This window comes from Pseudonaja textilis, chromosome 1 (assembly GCF_049901715.1).
Source record: "Pseudonaja textilis isolate UNSWEBS1 chromosome 1, rPseTex1.2, whole genome shotgun sequence".
Taxonomy (NCBI): domain Eukaryota; kingdom Metazoa; phylum Chordata; class Lepidosauria; order Squamata; family Elapidae; genus Pseudonaja; species Pseudonaja textilis.
The window spans coordinates 308018740-308043482 of NC_141990.1; the positions used below are offsets into that span (position 1 = coordinate 308018740).

General features: G+C 42.5%; 1 protein-coding gene across 2 annotated transcripts in view; it reads right to left on the reverse strand.

Annotated features, from left to right (window-relative positions):
- Positions 1–24743, reverse strand: part of ARMH4 (armadillo like helical domain containing 4) — a 73688-nt gene that overhangs the window by 37575 nt on the left and 11370 nt on the right. For both annotated transcript variants that reach the window (XM_087922418.1, XM_087922419.1), the window contains exons 3-5: positions 22019–23369; positions 13778–14011; positions 10119–10310 (exon numbers count right to left, since the gene is read on the reverse strand). In XM_087922418.1, the coding sequence (XP_087778544.1) occupies positions 10119–10310; positions 13778–14011; positions 22019–23363 (1771 nt within the window). In that variant the 5' untranslated portion in view covers positions 23364–23369. The remainder of the gene's footprint in view (positions 1–10118; positions 10311–13777; positions 14012–22018; positions 23370–24743) is intronic.

The window sequence follows — 24743 nt, forward strand, 5'->3', positions numbered from 1 at the left end:
AGTCTCTCATTCCTCCGAACTTAACACTGGCGACGAGGATGGGATCCTTTCCAGAGGCATAACGCGACCGCTGAGTCACTAGCCGCTGATCCCCAGCTAGAGAGAGAGAGCGATCAGCCGGCAACGAAAGCGAACGCTGAGCCGCAGCCAGAGAGAAAGCGGTCAGCGAACTAGTGAAAGTGAGAGAAACGCCTGTAGCCGTTTTGCTAGCCTGCAGCGAACGCTGAGCCGCAGCCAGAGAGAAAGCGGTCAGCGAACTAATGAAAGTGAGAGAAACGCCTGTAGCCGTTTTGCTAGCCTGCTACAGAAGGAAGTGTAGCGCTGCGAGCCACAGCCGCTCATTCTAAAAGGCGCGAAATTCAAACGGCTGTCAGTTGAATTTCCCGTCAAGTAACAGCGCGGTGCTGTATGCTGAAATCACTAACGCCCACACAGGCGCGAAATTCAAAAAACGCTGCCAACGGCCGTTGCAGCCAAAACACCAGCAGTCCCAGAGAGAGAATTGAGAGTTGTAAAAACACCTCTCCAGAGCTGAAGTCACTTGCCTATCGCTGACACAAAACCTTCCTGCTGCTACCCAGAGAGATTTTCTCAACAGGTCATCTAACGAGGATTTTGTCATGAACTCCCACCCAGCCTTCCCATCGCTCAAACCGGATGAGGAGAAGTGGGAGTCATATAAGAATCGTTTTAACCATTACATCGACGCCATAGGGCTGGCTGATGCTGGGGAGCACCGGAAAAATCATTTTTCTGAGCTATTGCGGGGCCATCGTCTTCGACACTGCCACAGCCCTGGTAGCTCCACGTGAGTTAAAAACGTCCCCTGGACCGAACTATTAGAAATCCTCACTAACCATTATTCTCCTAGACCCTCACAGATTGCCAGGAGGTTCACCTTCCGCATGAGGAAGCAGACTGAAAAAGAGTCTATCAACCAATACATGGCTGCCTTGAGGACTGCAGCACTCCATTGCGGGTTCGGGAGCTACCTTGATGACATGCTCCTCGATCAGCTCGTATGCGGGGTCAAAGACCTCCATCTCCAAAGACGCCTATTGGCCAAGAAGGACCTCAACCTCGCCCAAGCCGTCGAGGAAGCCTTGGCAACAGAGTTGGCTACCCAATCAGCCACGGAAATCCAAGGCCCCGTGCACAAACAACCCGCTGCCACCATCCATTCAGAAGAGGTGGTCAACACAGAGGATTCCAGCGACCAGGCTGACATCCACCGCCTTGCTCAGGCCAGACAACCACAGGTAGGAGCCAGGCAAGAAAGCAGCCATCCGCCTAAGCACATCACCCTGTGCCTGTCCTGTGGTGGATCTCATCCAAGGGCCACCTGCAAGTTCAAGGGAGCCACCTGCAACAATTGCCACAAAAAGGGGCACATTGCCAGAGTCTGCCAAGCTGCTCGCTGTCCCACGCACGGGGGCCCCTCCTCCTTTTCACAATCTGGTCCACAAAGGCAAGTACTAAACTGTCACACTCGCCATTTTGCTAAACATACCTGCAATGCCATTAGTAAAATCTCACTCTCTGTCCTATTAGAAGGTAAACCATGTCGTATGGAGGTTGACACGGGGTCAGCGCTCTCAATTATTTCTTGGAACACCCTCAAGAAGCTACAGCCCAAGCTATCCAGGAACCAACTCCAGAAGTGCCAGCTCTCCTTGAGGGACTACCAGGGGAAGGACATTCCAGTACTCGGCAAAGGCAAGTTCCACGTTAATTTTAAAGCTTTCAAAGGTTACCTGCCTCTAGTGGTAGTTAGCGGCAATCTCCCCTCTCTATTGGGGCTTGATTGGTTTCCCCATCTCGGCCTAGGGTTAACAGGAGTCCATGCTGTCTCCACCTCTGACACTGACTCCTTATTCGCTGACTACTAAGACGTATTCAGCAATGAGCTGGGATGCTATAACGGTACCCCCATCTCATTCTCAGTAGACCCCCAGGCAGTTCCAATTAGACTAAAACCCCGCAGAGTCCCATTCGCCATCCGGCCTAAACTGGATGCGGAGCTGGACAAGTTATTGAAGCAAGGGGTCATTGAACCAACAGACTTCGCCAAGTGGGAGACGCCAATCGTCACCCCCTCAAGAAGGATGGCAGTCTGAGAATTTGCTCGGACTATAAAACCACAATCAACAAATTTTTACAAGTTAGCGCTTACCCAGTCCCTGTCATCCAGCATCTATTGCACACTTTTGAACCCGGCAACATTTTCGCCAAGTTGGACATGTCTCAAGCGTATCAGCAGTTCCCTGTTGACAATCAAACAGCCGAACTGCAAACCATCGTCACCCACAGGGGTGCCTTCCGCTGCAAGCGTCTCCAATTTGGCGTGAGCGTTGCCCCAGGCATTTTCCAATCCTCATGGAGCGCATACTTCAGGGTCTCCTGGCGTAGTACCCTACTTCGACGACATTTTAATCTCGGCCAGGGACAGACCCCAACTCTTCCAGAGAGTTCGAGCAGTGTTAGATAGGTTTAGACAGCATGGGCTCAAATTAAAAAGGGAGAAATGTGCCATTGCCACTAGACAGGTGGACTTTCTGGGCTATAAAATTGACGCCTCAGGTATTCACCCCTGGAGTCCAAGGTTAAGGCAATCCATGAAGCACCCACACCATCAACCAAAGCAGAGTTACAAGCCTTCTTAGGGTTATTGAACTTTTACGCATCATTCCTGCCCCATAAAGCTTCAGTAGCTGAGCCTCTCCACAGGCTCTTAGATAAAAACTCTCCTTGGCACTGGGGTCAGAAGGAAGACACTGCTTTTCACGCAGTCAAATCGTTACTCACTTCTAACGCAGTACTTATTCAGTTTGACCCCATCTTCCACTAGTGTTGGCAGCTGACGCATCCCCTTTCGGGATTGGAGCTGTTTTAAGCCACAGACTACCAAATGGCTCCGAGGCACCAATCGCCTTCTTTTCTAGAACCCTCTCGTCAACAGAGCGGAACTATAGCCAGATAGACAAGGAGGCTTTAGCTGCCGTGGCAGCAGTTAAGAAATTTCATGAATTCCTGTTCGGCCACTCTTTCGAACTAGTCACGGATCATAAGCCTCTCCTGGGTCTCCTGGCCGGCGACAAACAAACCCCACAAGTGTTGTCCCCAAGAATGACGAGGTGGACCCTATTCTTGGCAGCCTATTCGTATAAACTCATACACCGCCCAGGAAAAACCTTAAGCCACGCAGACGCTCTCAGCCACTGCCCCCTGCCTGCTCCAGCTGAAGACCTGGCCCCGGTCCACGCTATCTTTGAGGTCACCCAGCTCGACCTTCCTGTCACTGCTCTCGACATCGCCACCAAATCCAAAAAGGACAAAACGGTTGCCCAGGTACTGGACTGGGTGAGGAGGGGGTGGCCGGGCACGCAGTATTTCTAACGAATTCACACCCTTTAAAATACGCCAACAAGAATTATCTAGTTTGCAGGGCTGTTTGCTGTGGGGCACCAGAGTGGTCATCCCGGCCCAACTACGCACCCGAGTCTTGGAAGCACTACACGAGGCCACCCTGGCATCGTCAGGATGAAGGCGTTGGCAACGGCTACGTGTGGTGGCCTGGCCTCGATGACGACATCAACAAATGGGTAAGCTCGTGTCAACCCTGCCAGGAGTCTAGACCATCCCCTCCAATCACCACCCCCACAAAGTGGGAAAGCGCCAACGCACCCTGGTCCAGACTGCACATTGACTTAGCGGGTCCAGTTCACGGCAGAATGTTCTTGGTGGTGGTGGACTCCATACTCTAAGTGGATTGATGTGGCCCAACTATCCACCACCACCACTCAAGCAGTCACCAAGGTATTGACCCGCCTGTTCGTGACCCACGGGCTTCCAGACTCCATAGTTTCTGACAACGGCCCCCAGTTTGCCTCAACAGAGTTCAGCCGTTTCGCTGCAAACCTGGGCATCCGTCACATCTTCACGGCTCCCTTTCACCCCGCCAGCAACGGGTTGGCGGAGAGAGCCGTTAGAACCACGAAGGAAGCATTGGCCAGATTCGGCAAAGAAGACTGGCACCATAGACTATCCCGTTTCTTGCTGGGTCAACACGCAACCCCGTGCACAGTCACTAATAAATCCCCAGCCGAACTACTGATGGGCAGACGCCTAAGAACTGTGTTAGATAGACTTCACCCTAATTACTGCCCTGACTCACCCCTCGCTTCTTCAGCGGGGAACAGAGGTTTTGTTTTGCAGGAGAGTGTCTTCGCGAGGAACTATGCGGGAGACCCGCTTTGGATCCCTGGAGTGGTCATTGCCATCACTGGTCCCAGGTCATACAAAGTCCAGTTAGATGACGGCCGCATCTGGAAAAGACACCTGGACCAGCTTCGTAAGCGCCTAGTCACTACGCCCTGCGCAGAGCCATGGGCACAGCCCAGCACACAGGCACCAAGCCAGACTCCCTTCAACTTCAGCCCGGAAGATACTCCACCACCTCCACGTGAGTCACTGAGCGAGGAGTCTGACAGAGACCACGCAGAGGGTATGTCACCCGAACCGACGGACGAGGACACACCATTACCAGTCGGCTGTTCTACCCCCAGACCAACGCAGTCCGCTGAGCATGCCCGCGTTTCCTCACCAGTTCAACCATCTCCTCGGGCTCTGGGCCAGTGGTCAACGCACCGAGCTACGCCGCTCAGAGCGCCAGCACAGACCTCCGGCTTATTTGAACGATTACTCATGTTCACATCTGGGGGAAGGGGTGTTATGTCCCTGGGACTCTCCACAGTCCCCACTCAGGTCCGCTCAAGTTGTGAGGGGCGTTACTGCCTCCCCATTGGCTGACCACCCCAGCAGCCGGCTATATAAGCAGGCTGCGGGGTTCGGTTAGCTGCTGGTTGTTGCGAGCCCGTTCCAGGCTGGCGAGCTCAATCAGCCCTTTATTTCTGATAATAAAGTATTCGTTGCTTAAAATGCCCTGGTTAAGTCTCTCATTCCTCCGAACTTAACACTTCTCAACCGATAATCTTTTTTAGCTCTGAGCTCCAGCTTCAGAGCTGAAGAAGTTTCTTGGGTGAGAAGCGAATGAAACATCTTCAAAGAAAAAAACAGAAAGTCCAAGTTGCCTCTTGGAGGGGAAAAAAAGCACATTTGGGATATTAGCCTTTAGAAACATCTTTATAAATTAAAAGTGGTGAATGGCTGCCCCTTAGCACCTTGTCATAAAATGTGTTCACCTGCTAAGAAAGAGAAGACAGATAAGGTAGAGGCAGGAAGACAGTTGTTGTGGATGGCTGTTGTGGTAGCAGCCATTTTCTGAATGAGCAAGTACAGCTAACAGCTATTTTCTCTGAAGGCCCGTGTCTCATATACAATGTACTTACTAACAACAACAACAAAAAGTGGATTCCATCAATAAACTAAAGACATCTTAGATTTTGGCTAAGTGCAGTATAGCACCCGACCAATGTGGCATTATTTGTTTGTTTATATTCTGCCTTTATTATTATTATAGCTTATTATTTACAAGGGATTATTATTTAAATAAAATATTTAAGTTATAGCTTTATTATTTGATAGCTTATTATCCTGCCTTATTCAACCAACTAATTAAAAAACATGTCACAGTGAAGGACAATGTATGAATCCAGCCACAACCTCTACCTAGCCCTCTCCAAAGAAATAATTATTACTGTATAATTAAGAAATATTTGATTTAATGAACAATTGTGCAAAGACTCTACAGATAGCCTAAAATATCAGGGTATCCTCCCCTGATATCCTCCCCACCTTCCATACCTCAGAATTTTAACTTTTGACTTATTTTTGTTTCAACCTAGCTCCTTTTACAGATGTACTGCATTTTTATATGGTTTTTAGGCTTTTATGATTTGATTATACACTACCCAGTCATTCTGAAAGTGGAAATGGTGGTAATTAATTTTGATAAATATTTCTGTTGTGTTTGGAAAAGACTGAGCTGAAGTCTCCACTCCGGTCCGTGTTTCCAGCAGGAACACGGACCGTTCCTATTGGCTGATGCCGTTAGCAGCTGACTATAAAAGGGAGCTGTCAAACGGCATCAGCTGTTGCCCGCCAGCTGGCTGCCTTGTTAGCGTGGCAGCCGCAGCAACCCTTTATTGTTTCAATAAAGTTAAAGCTGAAGTTTGCTCCGTGTTCGCCTCAGTTATTCCGCCGCTCTACAACAATTTCCAACATAAATATCTGTTTATTTTTAGAAATGTATCACACAAAAGCAGGGGTGGGATTCAACCGGTGTTACTACTGGTTCGATGATTACGTTTTGTGCACGCATACGCACTTCGCGCATACCGGTTCTGTGTCTACTGCTCTTCAGAGCTACCGGTTCTACAGAGCCAGGCAGATCCGGTAGCATCCCAACCCTGCACAAAGTATGAAATGTAATTAATGACAGAAAATAACAAGCTTAAGTAGCCAATTTTTAGGATGGGGGTGGTCGGGGGGGGGGAAGGGATGGAGAGATTAAGTCTGTTCTGTAGGTCAATAGTTTCAAATGTTTTCAGCCCTATAACCTCTACACATCTGTACTTTGATCAGATTCACAGTACAGTATGTGATGTCCATATCTAGATAAGATGTTAAATGATTTGTTCCAGGATTAATTCACCATATCACAGGCTGATATTCCTAGCCTCCAAAGAGAGGGAGGGAGGAATAATTGCTACAAAATAAGACCACTCGTCACTGCTCCCATCCTTTTTTACTCCCCACAAATAAAACAGAGATATTCATTTTAAAATAACTGATTTTTTTTAAAAAAAAATACCAAATATGCTTGGCAATTACACCAATGTAATGAAAAAACAGAAAATTGTTACTGTTTTATGGTACAGATGTCCAATCATATCTGGATGTCAGCTGGGAACCCTCATGAAGAAGTTTGCTCCTGTGAAATCTCACAGATGCCCAATGCCCTGTTGCTTTATTTTTCTTTTTAAACATTCTAGTACCTTTATCTCCACAAGATGCTGTCCAAATATTTTGGGACTACAGCTCCCAGAAAACTTAACTAAAGACTTCCTTACATCAGCTGGTCACATCCTTGCCAAAACATTAGGGGACTGGAGACTAAAACTTACAATGAATGGTTGCAGGAACCATTCTAGTCTAGTAAAGAGAAGGACCAGAGGAGACATGATAGCGGTCTTCCAATATTTAAGGGGCTGCCACAGAGAGGAAGGGGTCAAGCTATTTTCTAAAGCACCTCTAGGCCAGACAAGGAATAATGGATGGAAACTGAACTTAACCTGGAAATAAGGAGAAACTTTCTGACAGTGAGAACAATCAACCAATGGAACAGTTTGCCCTCGGAAGTTGTGGGAGTGCCATCACTTGAGACCTTCAAGAAGGGATTGTACTGCCATTTGTCAGAAATGGTGTAGGGTCTCCCGTTTGGGTGGGGGGTTGGACTAGATGACCTACAAAGTCCCTTCCAACTCTGATTATCTGTTATCTGTTACATCCACAACTCTCATGGATATATGCTTTGGATACATACTCTTGGAGAAATATCTGTAAGAGTTAACTTCAGAATTTCCAGCCCATTTGTAAGTTTTCTTTCCCTTCCCAGATTGGGGTTAATTTTGTCTATTCAACCAGAACACTAGAATACCTCCAACTCCAAAATGTATTATGAGATTGCAAAGCCACGTCATGCACACATGGACATGTTCAATAACACAGGATAGTCAAGACCCCAATGCTAAAAAAATAAGGAGCACTGATAATTAAGTGACAAGGAAGTACAAGATTACAAATGTGATTGGTTACAAATTAATAATAAAAAGAGAAAACTCAGCCTTTGACTAAGCCTGTCTCTATTTTGTACCTGCTAAATGGCAAACCAGAGCTTCAGCTAGCTCTAATTGCCTTGATCAACTGCCCTCATCAGCTTAATCACAAATACTGTACAATAGAGAAACTATTCTTATTCTGTGACTCACAAGAACCAAAGCATCATTTAAGATGTTGGATGGCTTTGCATAACTGCAGGAAAAGCAGCACTAGCACTAGCACTTGGACTTATATACCACTTCACAGTGCTTTACAGCCCTCTCTAAGCAGTTTACAGAGTCAGCATATTGCTTGCAACAATCTGGGTCCTCATTTACCCACCTCAGAAGGCTGGAAGGCTGAGTCAACCTGGAGAATCGAACTCCTGGAGCGAGCAGTGCATTAGCTTACGGTCCTGCATTCTAACCACTGTGCCACCATGGCTCTTGCAAGGCAGTCTCTCTGTGCTACTGTCCCATCATTGCACCAAAATTTAATCAAACTCCTAGAAAGCTTCTCTCCTTGGAAAAAACCTTGTTCAGAAAATCATTGGTACATTAATTAAAAGAGCTCAAATGGGTTGGTAATAATTACAGAAAAGAAAAAAGCATGTAACTCAATTTAAGGAATGATTGCTAAATAAAAGCAGGAAGCTAACTCAATGTTATCCCCAAGCAAGAAAAACTAATCTATGCAGCTTCGTGTCCCCTTCTCCCTCCATGATTTATAAAGCATCTGTCCTTTAAGAGCTTAGTCAGGTACCTATTTTATAAAAATGGAAAAACCAAGAGCAGATGGTAAGGGCTCTAGGGGGTTATATGTTTAGGGGAGGGGGGGGTTAATCCTTGTACACTGTTCAGATTCACTTATGTGAATCAAAAAACAGGTAGATGAATGAATGGATGGATGGAGGGAGAGACAGAGACAGAGAGACAGAGGCAGGCAGGCAGATATTCAAGGCTAGGCACTAGAAAGTTAACTGATATGGCTGTTCCCTGCTCTTCCCATCAGTCCCCTTTCCTAATTTTTTTCTACATCAGTTTACTTTTTATTTTAGTCTGGTGGAAACTAAAGATTTCACTAGGCTTACAACCACCGTCCCCTTTTCATATTCTAAAACTTTGATCAGGCTTATCACCTTCCAGGATAAACAAGTTTCCTGTTTTCTCCAGCTATCCCTCTCTAGTTGCCTCAGAAAGAATAATAAAGTTCAGAGTCCCTTGATTGACTTTGGCAATAAGTGTTGAGAGTTTAACATCAGAAAATACAGAAATATATAGAATACATATTAACACAGAAACATACTGAGAGACATTTCCCCATGTTCAGAAATGCTGAATCTTATAATCATCTATTAAGCCCTGGGTAAAGAAACAATGTAGTGTGAAATCTAGTCTTAATCCACATGTTTACAGTTTACTCAAAAAACATTTTATTTACTTATTTATTTATTTATTAAATTTATATGCTGCCCATCTTGCAATTCAAGGCGACTCTGAGTCTCAGTGGCACAGTAGTTAGAGTGCTGTACTGCAGTCTACTTTTGCTGACTCTCAGCTGCCTGCAATTTGGCAGTTCAAATCCCACCAGGCTCAAGGTTGACTCAGCCTTCCATCCTTCCGAAGGTGGTAAAATGAGAACCCAGATTGTTGGGAGCAATATGCTGACTCAATAAAATCACTTAGAGAGGGCTGTAAAATAATATATAAATCTAAGTGCTATTGCTAATCTGTGGCATAGTCATGCTGGACCAAGAATATTTGGAGGAAGGATGGATGGATGGATGGATAGATAGATAGATAGATAGATAGATAGATAGATAGATAGATAGATAGATAGATAGATAGATAGATAGACAGACAGACAGACAGACAGACAGACAGACAGGAAGAGGGAGAGAGAGACAGAGGGATCTGCCTCCAAGTCAGTCTTGATTTCTTGAAACTACAGGCACAAACCCATGCAATTTTCTAGGCAACATTTCCAGAACTAATTACCATCTTCCTAGGCTAAGTGAAAATGACTACATACTCCAAAGCCATCCAGTTGGATTCTATGCATTAAGGCAAGCTTAAGACTTACAACTTATTAAAACTTTGCTAAATTTCAATCCCCAAGGAAAATAGGTCCTGAATCTTGGTCATGTTCTATAACCCATTTGAGGAATTTCAATTCCAAATTGTTTCCCTATAATACACTGTTTCACCAAAGTTACAAACAATCAAACAGACATAAGAGTTTTAGTACTATATAGATATTTGGACCATTACACTCTCACAGTCAATTCCTGTTGGGGAGTATTCAGACTTTAAAGATCCCTGTTCAAATCATCTTAGTACCTTCTGATTCCAGACTTTCCAGCCCATAAGTTGAAGCTGTGGTCATTCGGTGGGCAGCTAGAACTGTGGTTTGCCTTGTAGAAGATGCCAAAGAAGGCAGAGTCATTTCATTTGGCACCCTCAGGTCAGCCAGCGTTGCAGGACTATAGGTAACAGAGATGATCTCTTTATTCTCTAGGAGAGTGACAGGTTCTGGAAGCCAAGCAAGAATCATGACTAAGAAAGATGTCTCATGTTATAATTTTCATCATCCTTAACCAATGGCTGGAGATAAGAACCCCAACTAGTGCTAGCGGATGGAAATAGATGAGAATATATATTTCATATAAGTGGAAATTCTTAGCACATGAATTAAGGATGATTCCCAAATGTTTTGAAGCTATTTGAATTGATAAAGGAAAATATCTGTAGCTCAGGGTTGACATGAGAGGTCCTTGATGCTCACTGAGCTTGCTTGTTTTCTTGCAGACATTTCATTAGTAACATCAGGGATGGGATTCTACCGGTTTGGACCGGTTATATAGAACTGGCTGTTATGATTCTGCCCAGTTCGGAGAACTGGCAAATCATGCCCCTGACTGGCTCTGCCCCTCTCCGCCCGCCCCTCCCCTCCCCACCCAGTCTGTCCTTATCGCACATGCGCAATATCGTGCACATACCCGACATCGCTGACTGTTTTTTTTCCGGCCCAGTCACTACTTAAGGTATTTCTTTTTTTTTTCCCTCCTGACCAACTGTTCCTATGATCAGCTGTACCAGGATTCCCCACGCTGCCTTACTGCTTCACCCAGGAAGCTTCCCTGAGGCCCAGGAAGGCAAAAAATGGAGGGGGGATTCACAGCACACACACACCCTGTGCTCCATTTTCTGCTTTCCTGGGCCCCAAGGAAACTTCCTGGGAGCAAAAAGCCCCCCCCCCCCGGAGACTTCCATGAGGCCCAGAAGGCCCCAAAATGGAAGGCGGGGCTGCTGTGTGCCCCCTCCAGGGTCCATTTTTTTCGTCCTGAGTCCCAGGGGAGCCTTCTGGGAGCAACCCCCCCCCCCAGGAGGCTTCTCTGAGGTCCAGAAGGCCCAAAACCTGGGAGGGGGGGAGTTGCCAAAAAAACAACCCATGGGCAAACCTCAGATAATGAAGGTTCCAAAGCAAATACAACTCAAGCAAACAAAGTCACTAATGTAAAGGAGGATTAGAGAGAAGAAGTAAACATGTTAGACTTTAACTAGAGATAATTAATTGCGTTAATTACTATGCTAAAGAGTAATGAAAGTTAAGCAGAAACCAAAGTTAACCAATGTTGGAGGATTACTAAAAATGTGTATAAATGTAAGACTAGACTCCAATAAAGTTCATCATGATTCATTTGATCATGATCAAACACCTCGACTGCTTCGTCATTACAACAGTGCCCACCCAGTGACAGGGCCACACCCACAGAACCGGTTGTTAAAAAATTTGAATCCCACTTCTGAGTAACATCATCAATGCTAGCTCACTAGCACTGATGAAGTTACCTAGTTTGGGTAATGAAATGTCTGCAAGAAAACAAGCTAGGTTAGAGAGCACCAAGAGCCCCTCATACTTGAATTGGTAAATACATTTACTTCTTACAGTAAATAATTCTACCACGTCATTATGTGGGGTATGAAGAAAAAAAATTCTTCCGGTGTACCCTGAATCTCTAACCATCTCTTTCAATGGATGGTCTTGAGACCTAATATTAGAGTTGAAAGAAAATTTCTACCATCTAGTTCAGTGTTTCTCAACCTTGGGGGCTTGAAGATGTGTGGACTTCAACTCCCAGAAGTTGTGCTGGCTGGGGAATTCTGGGAGCTGAAGTCCATACATCTTCAAGCCCCCAAGGTTGAGAAACAATGATCTAGTTGATTGCAACTGTATTTAACATAATTTATTAATTTACTTAACTTTTCAGAATACATATCTCAAAATAGTTTATAATCTAAACTGCAAAATACAATAATACAAAAATTAAGAAAAACCACAATCACAAACATTATACGAATGCAAAAAGAAATAAACACTATAAAGTGCACAGATACATTAAATTCCTAATATTCCAAAAGTGTATAATTTGTAATTTGAAAACTAATAAACAGACTTTTTTCTACTCCTCTCCTGCCTACTAATTGGGGTTATAAGGTCAGGGTTATTAACTAGGACAGAACTTCAATAGAAAACTTAATGGTGGGTGAACTGATATGAGATTTGGCATTCTTAATACCATGCATTTTTTCATGACAATTAATATACTAAATTGCCTTACATTAGATCAGATTGCAGATAGCCCCTGACTTATAACAGTTCACTTAGTGACCATTCAAATTACAACAGCATTGAAAAAAGTGACTTATGACCATTTTTCACACTTATGATCGTGGCGGCATCCCCATGGTTATGTGATTTACATGTGAATGCTTGACAACTGACTTACATTTATGATGGTTGCAGTGTCCCAGGGTCACGTGATCATCTTTTGCAACCTTCTGGCAAGCAAAGTCAATCGGGAAGCCAGATTCATTTAACAGCGGTGTTATAGTAATTTAACAAACTGCTGTGATTCACTTAATAAATGTGGCAAGAAAAGTCATAAGATGGGGCAAACCCAGTTTACGAATTTCTCATGTAGCAACATGAATGTTGGGTTCAATTGTGGTCGTAAGTTAACGGCTACCTGCAGGGATGGGATTTTTTTAACAACCGGTTCTGTGTGCATGGCTAGGTGGGCATGGCCATCTGACTGGGTAGGCATGGCTTCTTCTTCTTTTTTTGCAGTACCCCTCCCCTGTTTTTGGGTGTCCTGGGCCTCAGGGAAGCTTCCTGGGGGCCATTTTTGCTCCCAGAAGGATTCCCTGGGGCTTAGAAAGGCAAAAAATGGAATGGGGGCATGCAGCTCCCCCCACGAACCCCTTTTTGCCTCCTGGGCAAAGCAGTAAGACAGCAAGGGGGATCCCAGCACAGCTGATCATCAAAACAGCTGGTCGTCAGGAGGAGGGGGAAAAAGAAATATCTTAAGGAGTGACTGAGTGGAGAGAACACAGTCAGCAATGTCAGGCATGTGCGCAATGTCACTCATGAGCGATAAGGACTGACTGAGCAGGGAGGGAAGGGGCGGGCAGAGAGGGAAGGGGTCAGCCAGGGGCATGATTTGCTAGTTCTCCAACCTGCGCAGAATCATAACAACCGGTTCCATAGAACCGGTCCAAACCGGTAAAATCCCACCCCTGACTACCTGTATTTGCCTCCCTAGCAAATTTGGATATTTTTTTTCTTGCAAGCATTAAACCACAATAAACATAAAAATAGCTCTTACAAGAGGACTGAAATTAATTCTGACTAACTGCTAGATGAAGCTTAGGACCACAGGATGTCCATGCATGGCATAACCTAGGCTGGGCATCCTATGGCCCGTTGACTGTTATTGAACTATATTAAAACTCCCAAAAGCTCCAACCAATTTGATGAATGGTGAGGTATACTATGAGCAGTAATTCAGTGAGGCATGAATTATCAGACTTTTGTCTATCAGAATTAGATACAACTTTCCAAATCTCACATAGAAAGATCTCTCCCATCAACCATTCAACTGAGATGTCAGAGATTGACTCAGAATTAAATTAAGGGGTGGGGGAATCCAACCAACCTTTAACTTCCACCATTTTCTCTGGGAGATGGGTGGAAGGAGGAGATTCTGTAGGAGCAACTGTTTCTAATATCCTCAAGAGTTGGGGGGTGCTGGAAACCGCTGATATCTGAGTTGCCAATTCTATTTCTTTCATCATCACATTTTGTGATTCTGTAATCTTCTGGGTAGGTAGGCCTCCTGAGATCCCAGGGGATGGCACAGTAGCAGTACCAGGGAAGGCTGTGGCTGTTCCTTCAATAAAAAGGGGATTGAAAAAGAGGTTGAAAACTTTAGTTTTTTAAAGAGCATTACTATCTTGCTCATTTATTTATTTATATTCTGTTTTTCAAAGGAAATGGTCTTCCCAATATGTCTTGCATTATAATCAAACCATACAAATGCACATATATCACTATTACAGTTAATAATCACAAAAACAATTTAAAATATCAAACATATGATATTTAAGACAGCAGCATTTAAAACATGGGGGCGGGGGGGAACAAAAGGAAAAGCTTTGAAGTTGACACAAGGAAACGTGGATGCAAAACCCCATAGGTAACCTAAGCTTGTTTGCCCACATCGCCCTCCAGATGTCACTGAATCAATTTTGAATATCTTTCCTATTAACCATATTGATTAGATCCTATACGCGCTCTAGTTCAACAGTGAGAGTTGAAGGTTCCCATTGCTGCACGTGGCTTCATGTGATCTCTAAACAATAACAATAAAAGAGCATTTTGGAGTAGGTGGCAATAATAAAAAGGTCATAAGTGTGAAAAAGGATCATAAGTCACCTTTTTCAATGCTGCTGTAACTTTGAAAAGTCACTCAATGAACTGTTGTAAGTTGAGAACTACCTGTACATTATGCACATTAATACTGCCCCTGAGATCAATACGTACCACTATGAGAATACAGGAGAATTATTATTTGGTGCCTTTGAAATTCTGGCCAGTACTTGGTTGTAATTATAACTAGAAAGTAATTGTACTCCAAATATTATAGGCAAGTAGACCTTTTGAGAATGTATTAGAAAATAAATTGCAATTTGATTCCTATCCTTATGATAAATTAACCTTCTGAAATGACCTTTATTTTAAAATGAAGGTTTAAAAGTGTGTTTTTTTTTAATCCAGGCTAAGAAAGGGAAAAATATCCTAGATCTACTTATTTCTAATTGTACAGTTAAAACTTTTGAAAGGGTTCCTGAAACAAACATTGCCTGTCTAAAACCACTGAATGGCAACACAGTATATTCAAACATTTGTTAAATTCTCAATTTGAACCTGATGTATTATCAGCTTATAATTATAATAAGGATATCTATATTTTGAATACCGTAGATTAAATAAAATTTTATTTAGAAGCAAAACAAGCAATTCAGTTGTATAAACAATTGGGAAATGCTATAACATAATGATAATTATTAACAATCTGGAATTGAGCTAATGGTTTCAAGTTTTCAAAATATGTTTCTTATTATAATGAGGTAAATTCATCAAAACATCTTTTTTCGGGATTATTGGACTCTTCAATGGATGTTTAAAAGGGGGTTCTATTCTATGAAACCCAGCTGGGTGACTTTGGGCCACAGTTTCTCTATCAGCCCAACTCATCTTACAGGGTTATTTTTGAGGCAGTAGTGTTATGTATGCCATTTTGAGCTGTAACAAAATAAAGGTGGGATATAAATCTAATAGTTATTATAATTTTAACACACATGATTTGCATATGTTTACATAAGAGCCATGGTGGTGCAAAGGTTAGAATTCTGCCCACTGCCAGCAGTTCGATTCTGAGCATTCAACTATTTATGAAAAACATTTGGATTTGTCATACATGAGTTATTGCAAAAAGTATTGTTAGGTGTTCCTGGAAATATGTAATCCTGTAGGAAATTTGTGCACATTGTATAAGGAACAAATGCATATTTAATTTGTGCAAAAGAGAATTTGAGAACTCTGGAAAAAGATAAGAGATGTGGCTGATGCAGAAAAATTATCAAAGTAACGAAGATCACAGATTTCAAAACAAATTATGATGGAGATTTTGAATTTTTAATGGCAACTGTATATTCTACAATCTCAATTTTCCAATCAACTTTGAAAATTATCCACCAATTCTGGATAGCTTGGTAACTGAACTAGTAGGCAAATAATTTCATTTACTCTTTTTTCTTTCCTTAGATTATTTGTGAATAAATTCTGAGTTGTAATATGTACTGACTGAAAAGGAAATAACCTCCCACTTTCCAAACATTACTCTTGTTTAACGAAGGAAAACAGAATCTAAAGACGATGGCACAGCTCTTCCTTCCTCTGAGAAGCTCCCAAAATCTGTATTAACTCTTAACTTTTCTGAGATTCCAGACAAAGTGTTTAATCTTGAATTGCTTATACTGTGATACCTTGGTACTCAACTGCTTTGAAACTCATCAAATTTGGTACTCAACACATTTGGACATGAAAATTTTGTCCCAATATGCATCGGTTTTTTGGTACTTAATGCACAAGCTAGAATTTGTCATTGTTGGCTGTGTTGTGACTCACTACATTATTTCTTATGGGAAAAAATATTTCGGTACTCATCGTGCCTCCTGGAACCAATTAACGATGAGCACCAAAGTAGCATTATAACTTAAAAAACACTTTCTTGTGAATGAAACAATTATAGAAGAGCAGAATTTTGGCCATTCAAATGTACTTCAGAGATTCTAAAACTGTAAGTTGAAAGAATAACTAGTGAATCTCTTGAAAAGGATACGGTAGAACTCTAAGAGATAACTATTATTTCTCACAAGAAAGCAGAAATGAACCCGAATGCATTGATAATGTATTAAGAATTCTGACAGGCTTTTGAAAGGAAGTGAAATGACCCTTTTACAGGATTTGGTACAGTGAAATAACCTCAATTTTTATATTTTGAATGCTATAGTGTAAGTCCATCTTTGATGCTCTTTATAGAAGAAAACCTGCATGAGATGTTCTCACTATTATATACAGACTGGAGATACAAGGTGCCCTACTAACTAACTAAAGTCCAGGTTGGGTGGCAAATTATTTTGTCAGATCCATACTGTTTACTTTATCCAGTCCAGATGGTTCTTTCAAATGGAACAGAAAAGCAAAATATGACTTCTTACTTGTGAAAGTGCAGTAAGCATATTTGCTGGAATTTAATTTGATAAAAATGGCAACTTCTGAATCCATCTTGCAGAGAATAGACATTTTTCTATTTCTTATAAAGAATTGCAATTGATTCGATTACTATTTAGTTTTCTCAATCTTTTGTTGATCAGGTAAAAATATATTTTCAACAGTTTTAACTCTCAACAGCTCTATTTCAACAAGTATGGAATGAAACTGAAAAAGATGTTTACATATCCTTACTGAAGAAGAAAGGTTCAAGAGTTTATGGCGGTAAGCCTTTCAAGATTAAAATCCAAGACTCGAGCGCCACATGATGGGGTGAGCTCCCATCTTCGCCCCAGCTCCTGCCAACCTAGCAGTCTGACAGCATGCAAATGCAAGTAAATAAATAGGTACCACTTTGGTAGGAAGGTAAGATGCTCCATTATGTCATGCTGGCCACCTGACCACAGAAATGTCTTCAGACAGCGCCGGATCAATGGCCTTGAAACAGAGATGAGCACCGCCCACTAGAGTCGCCAACAACTAGTGGAATAAGATCTGCAGAGGACTCCCTTGAAATAACTGGGAATATTTGGGAATGCAATGCAAAGAAAAGAGGTACTAGAAAAAATGACGTTATTGCCAAGGTTTAGGGAAGTAGAAAAAGGAAGAGATAACAGATGGGATCGGGGATACGTCTGAGTTACAGATTTTCACTGAGAATAGATTTAGATGGCAAATGTCCGTCCATACAGACACCCTGGATTGGGTCTAACTCCATAGGCCTAATTATTTTTTAATAATCTCACTGCTTTCCAAAGCTCTTTCTCTTGTGGAACAATTCTACTCAGCATAAAACTTAATACATACAATGGAGTGTATGCAGCTTAGAAAAACTAATATTATAATAAATATGTTAATTTTTGAAGTGCCTCAAGACTCCTTATGGCTTTTGTTAAAATAAATGAGGCACACCTTCTAAAGAAAAAATGCATAAGAATATTTTATTTTACTTCTCAAAAGCTAAGGAAGACTTTTCTCAAGATCTTCTGCAGTTTCGGAAAAAAATGTAGCCAAAAGAGATCCTTATCTCTGTATCAGATTGCTGAAAAAATGAATAAGAGTACACAAGCTTTTGTCTTTTGCTGGCTACATAGTTTATGATCCAAATGATCACACTCTGTTCTCTAGTATTGAGTACAAAGGGATATTTAGAGGGTGTCTATCATTATGTCCCATCAGGGTCTTAGGGGGTTCAGGCAGCCATCCTGCCACAATGCTTTTGAACAGTTCATTCATTTAGGAATACTTTTGTTAAATTGGTTCCAACTTGGACCCAGGCCCATCCACAGCTCACTGCAGCAGCACAGAAGCAGCCAAAATATCCAAGGGACTCCAAACCCTGAAGCGAGGCTGCAGAAAATCGTCTGCCAAAATTCCCAAGTAACAGCATAGCAGCTAGAGGAACTGCTTCAGAACATAGAAAGTGAAGGTTAATACATCCTTTCAAAGGTGTTATTATATAAGGCAGTTATTAAACAGTTTCAAATTTTTGAAAATAATTTGAAAAAAAATCAAATAATAGGAAAATGGATTCAGTTCCCTAACTCTAACATCATATACACTCAGTAGCTAGGTTTATCCATTATATAATGTGGTTTTGTTGGTTGGGTTTACAGTGTAAACTCAGAAAACACTGAGCCTTTTGTGGGTTTTTCATTAAATCAACAGTGAATCACCTACATGTGATTCATCCTCCAATAGAATCTCTCAGCATGCCAAGATCAAGCTGCCAAAATGGAAGAGCAAAAAATAATAAATCTAGGCCATGTTTTGGGTATAGGGAGGCGCTCAAAGATGGGAATGGAAGGAGTTTGCCTCACAGAGATCTGCCCCATATCCCTTCCTAAAATCCTGGGGGAGAGGGGAAAAACCTGGCTGGGCCATTGTTCCTGACTGCTCTTTTGAGAACATACTAAGAACTTTGATGCTCCTCAAAGCATAGTACAGTGGAACCTCCAGTCACGACCGTAATCCATTCCAGGACTTTAGTCACAACCCGATTTGGTCATGACTGGAAGCAAGGTTGACTGCGCATGCATGGACAAAAAATAAATAAAAATGGCATGGAAGTAGAAATCGCTGTGGCAGGAAAAATTGCCATGGCTGTGTTTGATCGCCACCCAAAGATTGTGTTCATGACCAGAGTGAAACATTTAGCTGATATTTTGGTTGGCACCTGATTTGGTCGTGGTCAGAAGCGTTCGTGACCGAGGTTCCACTGTATTCCTATTCTGGTACCTTCCAGAAATAGTGGATTATTGGACTGATTGAGAATGACGGAAGTTACATCAGGAGGCTTCGTGTCTGAAAGAGCAGTTTTGAAGAAAGCCATAAAACTTAATTTGTGGTATTGTCCAGGATGAAGAAAAAATAATAATTGGAGCCACATGTAGCCCAGGGATTGTCTCCCCCACCCCTGCAAAAAAGTATATAAAGAAATAAAACAACAGAAACCCATCTAAAGAAAAATAAAACGAATGTTCCTATCTAGGCAGGGTGTTAATTAGTTGGAATTAAAGAAAATGCAGAATTGAGTCAAAGCACAGAATTCTTCCTGCAGGGGAGCAGTAGAAACGCCTTAGGCAAACAGACACAGCAATAGGCAATAATAAAGGAATGCTTTTAACCTGCATTTTAAGGAGTTACGATCAACAAGGGAAACTAAGCATCGAGTCAGACAGAATCCTGGGACTTGCCAAGCTCAGCATATATACACAATAACACAGTACAGGTAGTCCTCAACTTACAACCACAATTGAGCCCAATTTCTGCTGCTGAATAAGACAGTTGTTAAGTGAATTTTGCCCTGTTTTATGACCTATCTTGCCACAGCTGTTAACTGAATCACTGTAATTGATAAGTTAGTAACCTGGTTGTTAAATGAATCTGGATCCCCATTGACTTTGCTGGTCAGAAGGTCGCAAAAGATTATCACATGACCTTGAGACACTGCAACCATCATAAACATGAGTCAGCTGCCAAGCATCTCAGTTTTGATCACATGACCATGGGGATGCTGCAATGGTCGTAAGTGTGAAAAACAGTCATAACTCACTTTTGTCAGTGCTGATGTAACTTTGAACAGTCACTAAATGAACTATTGTAAGTTGAGGACTACTTGCACTATTTCTCAGTCCCCAGCTTTAGGAAATATAAATATTAAAAAATGTTTCTCTCCGTTTCTTATGTGTGTTTATTCTATCATAGCTTGGGTAGTCTACAGGTAGTGCTCAAGTTATGAGCATACTAGAGCCTGGCCAGTGGTGGGATTCAAATATTTTTACTATGGTTCTGTGGGTGTGGTTTGGTGGGTGTGGCAGGGGAAGGATATTGTAAAATCTCCATTTCCACCCCACTCCTGAGGGAAGGATATTGCAAAATCCCATTCCCTCCTCACCCCACTAACCTCTTTCCAGCTCCGTTCTCCTGTGCAGGGCAACAAAAGTAGACCCAGCCAATCAGCTGGGACTCAGAGAATAGATGGGGGAGAGGGCCAGTCAGAGGTGGTATTTGCCGGTTCTCCGAACTACTCAAAATTTCCACTACCAGAACTGGTCAGAACCTGCTGAACACCACCTCTGAACCTGGCCATTATGGTCGTAAGCTGTAATGATCATAAAACAGATTGGTCATGTGACCGACCTGATTTTACAATCCTTTTTGCAATGGTCATTAAGCCAATGTCATGGTCATTAAGCATGAAGTGTCAGTTTTGGGCAAAACCATTGTAAAACGCTGACACGCGAACAGGGGGTGCTGCAAATGGCTGTAAATTTAGTCATGTTGCCAAGCTCCTGGGGCAGGCGACTGTCAGAACATCGGATCTGGGTTGCGAGTCCCCTCATTGTAATGTTGAATGGTCACTAAATGACTTAAGTTGTAAGTCAAGGACTACCTGCATATACATTGCATACCTTCTCATTGTTGGGAGAAAGAATTTCAAAGGTCACCAAAGTCCTCTTCTTCAATTTGGGGTCTGGCTGGGAATTTGGGGTGGAGGGGTTGGCAATCTCACATCAACAGAGGGCATTAGGTTAAGGAAAGCTAAAGTACTGGTTCTGCTTTGCCACAAGGTAGAAAAGAGAAGTATAGTGAAGGGGAAGAGAGCCCTGGCAAATCGCACCACTGGCTGGTCCCGTTCCTCCCCTCCCCGCCTTACCTGGCATGTGTGCCATCAAACTTGCCTGCATTGAGTAAGTTGCTATTTTTCCTCCCTCCGACCCCCCTGAGCATCAGCTGTTCTGCTGTGCCGGGAGATTTAGAGTAGCTAGAAAGCAGGAAATCATTGCATTCCTTGCTTTTTAGCGAATCTAAAAGCAGAGCTGAACCTGCCTTAGGACTGAAGCTTCTATTTTTCAGTGCAGACTCAGGCAGCAGATTGCAGATAGGTAGTTCTCTGAGTGAATCTTTGATTCTGTGAGCAACTCAATCTGCCTGCCCGCTTTGCCTGATTTTGGGTAAAAGTTGCTCTTTTTTTATAAAAAATTCAATATTTACATAAATATTTATAATATTTACATAAATATTTATAATATTTACACACAAGTCACGCCCAGCCAGTCACATGACCACCAAGCCATACCCACAAATTAGGCCACGCTCACAGAACTGATTGTTAAGAAATTTGAATCACACCTATCAGGCAAAAATCAGTCAAGAGTGGATCATAGGGGTGACCAAAGAAAGCATAATAATCAAAAGAAAGCAACGGGATCAGGGTGAAGCCATGCTCAACCATTCTCAGCTACTCTGAGACTCTGTTCTATTTACTTATGGAAGCCTGTGGGGAAAGCTTATTAGGAGCAGAAAGAAGGGAACGTAAGCAATTTCTCCATTGCCCATCTGAAAAGGGAAAAGATATTATAAAAGATTGGCTGTTATAGATTAAATAGATTAAATCCCCGCTGAATATTTTAGATAGACAAGGAACCTAAAAAGAGGAAGGATCATGTATAGCACCATTGCAGTATATGCCATAAACCGAGCAGTGGTTCATACTCCTAAATTATCTTAAAACAAGAAGCACTCATGAGTGCAAATAGGGGAGGGGGGAGAGAATTACCTCTTAATTGATGTCTTAAGGTTTGGAAGACATCTGATTTGGTTGCATCTGTTGTAGTTATAGTCTCAGAAAGCAATCCAGACCTAATGATCACTGTTGGATCTACATTTTCCCCTGGATTTTCAGACTGGGCTCCAACCGTCTCAGAGGGATCGATGGTATGAGCAAGATTCAAGCTTGTATTGGCCAATTCCTCTACCTGCATGGGTACCTGGCCTGACCCATTCTGATTATCTTTGCTTCCTTTTGCCGTGGTCACCAATAATCTTGGTGACAGGTCCTTTTTCACATCATCGTCCTCCTGTCCTGTTGGTTGTGCTATCCAAGGTTGATTTATCTTCAGAGGATGCATAGCTTTCGCTTGGCTGGAAGGCTCTAATTTGGTATCGTCCCACTCATCACTTAACAGCAAGCCTGCAGTGGCCATTGTGGTAGTGCTTAAAATGCCTTTCAAGGGCCCTTGGTTCTCTGAGAGTTCCCCTTCCAAATTTAAGGAGGCACCTGCAGGCAACAACCTGGGCTCTGTAGCAGCATCTGTGCCCATCCAAATGGTTGGGAAGCTATTTCCATCGGATCCTTTTGTTAAATCAACTGGTGGGCTCGTTGGAAGAAATGGATTTTTGGAAAGGCTGCTTGATGATGTTATAGTGGGAAAACTACTTATTACTTTGGGGATAGTTACCTGGGGATTGTCTGAAGGGTCAACATGGGTAGCTTCCTCCAGACTGCGTAGTGTAAACTGATCTCCTTCTAGTTTTCCTTCTCCCCCACCTCCTTCCACTGTTTCTTTTGCAGAGCTAAGTGTATTGTCTTCAACAAGATCTGGAATTGTCACAACTTTGGCAAATAAAGCTTCCTGTGTCCCATATTTATCCGGTTTTACATTGGGCCCATTGAGACTGATTTGCCTTTCGCTTTCTGCAGCACTCTCCAGACCTGTGCTGGCAAAAGCATTCATATCTGCGGACTCCGAGGGATTGGGAACATGCAGAATGGTTGGTAAGGTTGTTTTTTCAGTTGTGGCTCTGTTTAATGACTTCCTGGATGGGTCTACTGAGGCTCCATAAAGGCTTTCAGAAGCAGAAGCGCTGGCTATATTCATGGATGAGCTTAAGTTACCCTCTGGGTTTGATGCATTTGTGTCTGCTAAGCTGTTCCCGGCTGGAGATGCCAGATGCAGTTGTCTTTCATGCCTTTCGTCCCCTTGTCTTAAAACAAGGCATTGCAGGCTTCCAAAGTTGAGTAGAATAAGGCAGAAGGCAAGGAACATGTGAAATGCCCTCACGCTGCTCATGTTCAAGGAAAAGTTTGCATGGAAGTGAGCAGAACAAATCATTTCAGTCATCAGGTCCTGCAGAATGAAGCAAAACAGAACAAAACAGATTTCTATTCATTTCAAATTAGAATTCTTTAAAATTAAATTGAAATATCATATAAAACTCTAGTTACTATTTATACCGGTAGCTACTTTGCTATTTATTATATAGGCACATTATTACTATAAAGAAATTACTTTTGGTTTTTTTCAGTTTCGTTCAAAGCATTTCCTCGTTGGATGAACAAGATGCATTTTGCAGAAGCTGGGCCTCAAAACGTCTGAACCAAGCTAATTGTGGCTTATTCAACAAACCCTGGCTAAGGAAACCATTGCTTTGTGCAATGTATTAACTCAATTACAATTGTCCTAACCCTAAACATCTTGATACCAGAACACTTGAAGTTTGTCTCCTTATATGTACTTCTCCAAAGTGTAAGCCATGCATTAAAGTGTTAATAAATAAAGTAAAAAAAAAGGTGCTGTCTTGTGATCAAACTCATCTTTGACAAAGAAAGCTCCTGATCAAAGCAGCTGTACATTATCTAGAAACTGCATGCTTTAATCAGGGATCTCGAACTGGCGGCCCACGGGCCAGATACATCATGCACAGGCCACGCCCACCCCAGCTCCACAAAAGCAAAAAACATTGCGATATGTCGCGATACGTCATGTGACACAATCAAGCTTGACACCCATGTTTTAGTTGGAAAAGATCCTAAATCCTATCGGCAGTATCTCCAAGTAGGTTTAAGAAAACCGAAATAAGTAAGGGAGATGGACGATGACCTGACACGGTACAAGAAAGCCTCTTATGCTTCTTATTTCTTGGGAGACAAGTTGAAGCCTGCAGACTGAAAACTTTTAGTGGTTGATAAAAATTATAGTTCTGATGATATGGTTCCAACTTTTACTTGGGCTTTTATGATTGTATAAAACCTACAAACATTATTTTGCACATACTGCTTTTGAATATGTTCATTTCTCAGTTTATTATATTGATAAAGCCACCCAGTTTATAACAGTGTAAAATTCAGCATCATGCACCACAGCTGAGAAACCAACCCAATCCCAAAAACAGCACATCAAACTTTCACTTGGCACCCTGATCCCAATGCCTCAAGGGCGTCCCAAATAGCCTGGCCCTATGCCATGAACAGTTTTCTAGTTGGCAATCAACATCTTGAATTGCATCTGGAAGCACATCTCCAACCAAGGCAGCTCATTGACAGAAGAGTAGCATGTGCACATTAAAATACATTCACAACTGTCTGCATCACTGCATTCTGTAGCCGCTATAGCTTCCAGATGCTTTTCAAATGAAATCCCATGTACAGTGCATTGCAGTAATCCACCCAGCAGGTGACTAAGGTATGAGTCACTATAAGCAGAGCCTCCTGATCCAGAAAA